At 35.6% G+C, this 6,464-nt stretch overlaps 1 protein-coding gene across 1 annotated transcript in view; it reads left to right on the top strand.

Moving 5' to 3' along the window:
- SLC30A6 (solute carrier family 30 (zinc transporter), member 6) overlaps window positions 1-6,464 on the top strand; it is a 19,331-nt gene extending 12,867 nt beyond the window's left edge. The window contains exons 9-14 of the mRNA XM_009880433.1: window positions 247-295; window positions 2,242-2,361; window positions 2,654-2,756; window positions 3,059-3,106; window positions 3,695-3,763; window positions 5,262-6,464. Of these exons, the coding sequence (XP_009878735.1) occupies window positions 247-295; window positions 2,242-2,361; window positions 2,654-2,756; window positions 3,059-3,106; window positions 3,695-3,763; window positions 5,262-5,759 (887 nt within the window). The 3' untranslated portion in view covers window positions 5,760-6,464. The remainder of the gene's footprint in view (window positions 1-246; window positions 296-2,241; window positions 2,362-2,653; window positions 2,757-3,058; window positions 3,107-3,694; window positions 3,764-5,261) is intronic.

Raw genomic sequence — 6,464 nt, forward strand, 5'->3', positions numbered from 1 at the left:
TATTATATAAAAGATAATTATGATCATTATAATCTGCTATTATATTTGTATTTAATCAGTTCAGATGATTATGAGAGACTGCCTGGAAAAGTCACTTTAGGGTTTTTTTTAAGTGACAGTGAATCTGTTGAGATACATTTATTCATTCACAGTGTATTGGGTTCTTCCCTTAAAATAAAACTTTAAGTGTACTTTAAAATGGATACCTTTACTCGTAGTAATTTTACTACCTTCTTTCTTTTGCAGCTGCCAGCACAAGTTGGCTTCAGGAGCATGTTGCAGATCTTAGTAGAAGGTAAATCTTTATAATGTTTTTCAAAATCGTTAGTTTCTGGAAGGCGGTGTTGTTTTTTGTGTAGAATAACAATTTGGATGGGTATTGAGGCATAAACTGTTGTGTATTAGAGCTTTTAAAATAGCTTTACCTACTCTACATCTGGTGTATGAACTCTAGAGCAAACATTGTCTCTCATATTTCCCAAATACATCAGTCTAATAGAAATTTATCTCCTGCATAACTTTCTTTTTTAATGTGTTCAGTACATCATATGTAATTCTCCTTGGATGAGGTGAGGTAAACTACCTTTGTCCTGTACAGGCTTGAACTGCATTTCTCAACAATCATTACCTGAGTTATGTATTTTGTAGTAATTTGTGTTTGTTTACTCTGCGGGTTGGATGCAGTTGCAGTTTAAATGTGATAGGAGAGACAGGTTACTCACTGAAACATAGTTATGGAAACTCCTCACCTGTCCAGCAGGAAACTGGAAAGACTGTGTCTTCCAGCAGTGATGCTCATTCATCTTGTCTGTTAACTCTCTGGCTTGTGTTGCATATCTGAATGCGAGAGAACATTGCTTGCAAATAATTTTGTCAGATGTCAGAAATGTTTCTTTTGAGCCATACATGTTCTTCCAAGTACTTATGCTGCCAGTATCAAAAAATGTTAAACCATATTGTAGAACATGTTAAGTATGCTGCAAAGCCCACCTGTTTCTGCGTGTTGTGATTTTTGTATACAGTTGAGGAATGCAGAGAATGCTGGTTTGTTAAACAGAGTTGATTTTATATGGGTATAAGGTACTATATCATCAGACCCAAATTCTGCAAAACAGCTTTGGAAGACTAACAATAGGTTGCCCAGGTACCTGGATTTTTGGTGTTAAAAAAAAAAAAAAAAGTGGATAGCAATCACAGACACTAGCAAAGTTTTTCTTTAACAAAGTAGTAATACAGTGTTATAGGGAAGGATGCAGATGGACACCTTGAAGGGCTCCCACATCAAGAGTCTAGAATTATTACTGGGTTTTGAGGTAGCTGTATACATACTAACCAAATTTAATAATTTAAAAAAAACCTGTTGGCATGATTGTCTACATGTTATTTCAGATGTGTTCTGTGAAGCTGTGCTGATTACAAAATATCTGCACCTGTGTATAATTATGTTGATTAAAATTCTGACAGAAGCAGACGAGTACATCATATCTAAACATAGGTTGGTTCTAAACAGAGCAACAAAACATTTCATCTTGTCTTTTCCTTTAAATTTTCCAGTATGTGACATGCACTTATATTCACTGGGAAGTACAGAAACCCTTTTCTCTCTTCATGGTCCTATTGGTAGGAGATAACTATAAATAAATAACTTTTCCCAATGTTGCCTTGTGGGCTTTTTGGTCTCTTATTCAGCTAGCTGGTCTCTTCCCTCTTTGCAGACTCCATGAATGAGTTAGCTTTGGCTTTAGAACACTTTCACACTGAGGTGGCAGATGGATTGAAGACTAGAGATATACAAATCCCCCAAGACTTACATATATGTAATAGCAATACCTGAACTTGTGTTGCGTACAGCTGACACAGCTAGCTGCGTTAGCAGAAAATAGAAAGTAGCACAAGATATGTATTTTAAAACATAGAAAAACTGTATCAAGATTAGTGTAGTACAACATTTTGTAGATGGGAAGATAGGCTTAAAGCAAATTTCACATGCAAGAGGTAAGCATTAATTTCAGATATGAGAGGGAATGTGACGTGGATCTAAACGATTAATTTTTGCTGACATCAGACTATTATGGAACTTTGAGCAGAATTAGGAGGGCTTTTTCAGTCCTCAGAGGCATAATTTGCTGTGACTGCAAGGTGTATTTGAAGCCAAATGGTGAAAGAGTGGGTATAACTCTTTTGCGTTTTGAAGTGATGATGAACAGCTAGCTGACAACTGCTTTTTCTCTTTTGTTACAGTATTTGTGGAATCATCCCAGGATTGAGTAGCATCTTTCTGCCACGAATGAACCCTTTTGTCTTGATCGATATTGCTGGAGCTCTAGCTCTTTGCATTACATATATGCTCATTGAAATCAAGTACGTACAGTTGTTGTTTAAAAAATAAAAGACTCTCTTTGTATCCAGTCTATGGGAAATTACATTTTTGCGTGAAAGGAATGATCTCATCAGAAGATGTATTTTGTATGAATGGGAATGCAACTCCATGAATATATTCTTTTTTGAAAGATGTATGGTTCAGATGAGATCGGTATGTGTCATATTCTGTAAGTGTATATAATCTAAAAGAATGAAAAAGAATCAAAAGAAAATTCTTATGCCTTTTAAAAATGTGAATACATTTTTCTTTAAAATTGCTCTTTCTCTTTAGCAATTATTTTGCTGTAGACACAGCCTCTGCTATAGCAATTGCTTTGATGACATTTGGTACCATGTATCCCATGAGTGTCTACAGTGGGAAAGTACTACTCCAGGTAAGGCAATGTTACAAAACAAGGTTTTTTTGTGGTTTCAGTTTTGTTAAATGTCCTTGTTTTTTAAAAAACATAAAATTTGTTTTAAGCATTAGAATGGGAGCATTTCAAGGGGGATTTGTGATGTGCTAGAAGAATTTAAGGGCGGTAGAAATACGCATCATGAAGTCATAAGAATTTATTGTATAATGCCATTGGTCTCTTGTGTATTTAGACCAGAATTAAAGGTTCTCTTACTTAAACAGGGCCAGTTAATTTTTATTATATCTTTTCTTTCTTCTTTTTTTTTTTTCTTCTTTAAGACAACCCTACCTCATGTGATTGGCCAGTTAGATAAACTTCTTAGAGAGGTAAGTCAGTGTATAATATGTGACACAGCTAACATTAAATAAGCATTCAGGAATATGAAGAGTTTTTGTGAGTAGTCCAAAAACATTGCTAAAGAATTACTTTTTAAATATTATTTTTTAGCTGCTTGTAGAAAATATGGATCTTCCTATCTAAGATGAATAGTATCATTCAGACATCTGGAACAAATCTGTTAAAGTAGTGCAGGCTGGTGTTTTTATTAACTAAATTCAAGCTACCATTGAAGAGGTTTACAAGTGTTAGTGAGAGGAGGAAAAGGAGTACAGGCAGCTGTTGACTTACAGCATATCAAGTTGAGAAGATATTGCAATTTGACAGCAAGAGTTACTTGAAATGAGTTGCTTAAATCCACTTTTTAATGGATTTGAATGTTTAAGGGTAGCAAAAGTACAGTAGATAAGCATTAGTGGCACCATTAACAGACATTGTCCATTCTGTAGTATGGAAGCTTTTATTTCACTACTGAAAATTCTGTATTATCCAGCTGTTTGTAAAAGTACATTTCTAAAAGGATTTGAATCATTATTTCTAATTTATTTTTATGTTTCTGGATGCTTGTGTAAAATTAGGTTTCAACTTTGGATGGTGTCTTGGAAGTTCGAAATGAGCATTTCTGGACATTAGGTTTTGGCACATTGGTAAGTTATGTCTTCATTGTTTTTTTAGCCTTTAAAAAGAGTTGTCAGTTACTACTCTAAATTTTTTATTTAAATGAAGTAAGATACTTATTCTGAAATCTTAAATATAAAAAAAAATGGATTAAGTCAGTACTCGGTCCTTGTGTTTTATTGCAAAACTTCTCTTCCCCTGTCCTTTATATTTTTCAAAGCTTTGCTATTGGTTAATATTACTTATGTATATTGCAGCTCTGGATTAAAGCATGCATTTTGCCACTGTAGAATTGCTTTTGTGTTTTGGCAGTGAATAAAACCCCAAACAATAGTAAAGACATTTTTCAAATGGCATATTATTGTAAATTGTCTCAGAGGGGAGAAAAAGAAAACTGTAAACCTCCAGGTACCAAAGGTCTACAGTAGGGTCATACATTTTCAGCATTTCTGGGGGAGGGGGTGGAAAAAAACATCTACAGTTGTGTACTGTAAGGGGAAAGAAATGAAGGGGTTTGGGGTTTTTTTGTGATACAGGATGATTACACAGAACTTAGTTATTTCTAAGTTGATGCAGGTATGTTGTGACAGCTGGCAAATTAAGACTCTCAGAATTCTTTTTTTCTACTTCTGAATTCTTCCAGTATGCTACCCTTCTTAAAAAAAAGAAAACAAAAAGGCAGCAGCTCTGACTTGCTGATGTGAAAATAGCTTTCAGTTTACTATTCTGCCACCCAAAATACTGGATCACAGCATTGTTGGATTGATCACAGATATTTACAAAACCTTTGTATCCATCCTTACCTGTTGGCATCTTCCAGATTGAAGTAGAAACTTGCTGAGACCTGGATATGTTTCAGCTGCGCCATCTGATGTAAAAATGACATATAGCACAAGCTGTGAACCATGTTCTTTATTAAATATGAACTGAAAAAGCATGTGCGGGGTTCTGTTTTGTGTCTTGTTCTCTTCCGCAGCAGTAGTTCAAGGTAAAAGAGTTAGTGTTACTGAGAGGGAGGCAGGGGCAGCCCGCAGTTGTGTACATGTCCAGGAGAAACTAGTCTTGAGCTCCACAAGGGGCATTCCCTCTGTTCTTGCTAATGGTCCTGATTTGAGCATGTCTGCCCGTCCGTGTTGTCCTCTTGTCTGCTCCAGCAGCACAGTTGTTGCACTTTTTCCTAAATACGGAGTTTGTCTGCACTTTGTTCTTCTTTGGGGCCGCTTTTTTTCCCTGGCTGTTGCCTTTCCTTTCCTGCCATCACACGTTATATTTTATAGCTTGGTTTTAAGACTCACTTTTCCTGAATGATGATCTTGATGTGTTCATAGGAGATTAATGCATTAGGAAAGATCAAAATATATCCTAATTATGGAATTATTTAGTAAGTTCATCAATTTACTTTGTAGTCTCCACTGTGAAAGGTCTTTGCATAATTCTTTGCAGGATAACTTGCCTCTTCTTGAATGCATATGGAGAATCTTTATTGGAGTAACAGTTAACAGCCAACTTATTTTTATCACTTTCTAGGCCGGATCAGTACATGTCCGAATTCGGAGAGATGCAAATGAACAAATGGTACTTGCCCATGTCACTAACAGATTGTACACATTGGTCTCTACCTTGACTGTTCAGATTTTCAAAGATGACTGGATCAGACCTACCTTATCATCTGTGCCTATTGCAAACAATATTCTGAACCTTTCGGATCATCATATTATTCCGATGCCACCTTTGAAAGCTGCTGATAATTTGAACCCTGTTACGTCCACTCCAGCTAAGCCCAGCAGCCCACCGCCAGAATTTTCTTTTAATACACCAGGCAAAAATGTGAATCCAGTCATCCTTTTAAACACTCAGACAAGGCCCTATGGATTGGGCTTTAATCATGGATCCGCACCCTACAGCAGTGTACTCAATCAAGGATTTGGAATACCGGGAATGGGAGCAACTCAAGGATTCAGAACTGGTTTTACAAATGTCCCAAGCAGATATGGAACAAACACTCGTGGTCAACCTCGACCATAATAAACACCGTTATTTATTGTACTTAAGGGTATTGACTTAATTCTTTTATTACCCAATTTTTATAAACATTTGGAATGTCAGATCATTCTAAATGGCTGGGAACAAGTGCATTTTCCATATTCATGAAATGGTTAAATTGCAATGTTTTTTCTTTGCATCAGCAGTAGCCTGTGTAATGCCACAAATATTTTCCAGATTTAAGATACTTTACAGGTAGTTTTTATAGAGTGTCTATTTCTATTCAGCTTTTTACTCGCTTTTTTTTATTTTCCCAAGAATGTATTGAGATATAGCACAACTCTATAAGAGAGTAAAATTGTGACCAGGTAGCATTTTTTTTTTCCAAATAAGAGTTGCTTGCGGAATGGCTGAGAGGATAGGAAATAGCAGAACTACAAGTCCCAGTTTTTAGAGATGTTTTGATTGCTGTATTAAGCCACCTTTTGGCAAAGTCGCAATTAGGTTTTGGTTGCAAAAATCCATCAATATTCATGTTGTGTCCATTGTGAAGACAATCTGGCATTTCAGACTCTATTTTATGAGACCGTGTTTTTACATTTTTATTGATGCTTTTATAGAAATTCAGGTGGTTCAGCAACCATTTTCTAGTTGTAAGTATTCCATATTCATCTCCGATATTTCTTCCTTTTTGGTTTAATTGCAAAATTATTTAGCAATATACTGGGAAATAAAACATTTCAAACT

Source organism: Charadrius vociferus, unplaced genomic scaffold (assembly GCF_000708025.1).
Source record: "Charadrius vociferus isolate BGI_N301 unplaced genomic scaffold, ASM70802v2 scaffold62, whole genome shotgun sequence".
NCBI classification, from domain to species: domain Eukaryota; kingdom Metazoa; phylum Chordata; class Aves; order Charadriiformes; family Charadriidae; genus Charadrius; species Charadrius vociferus.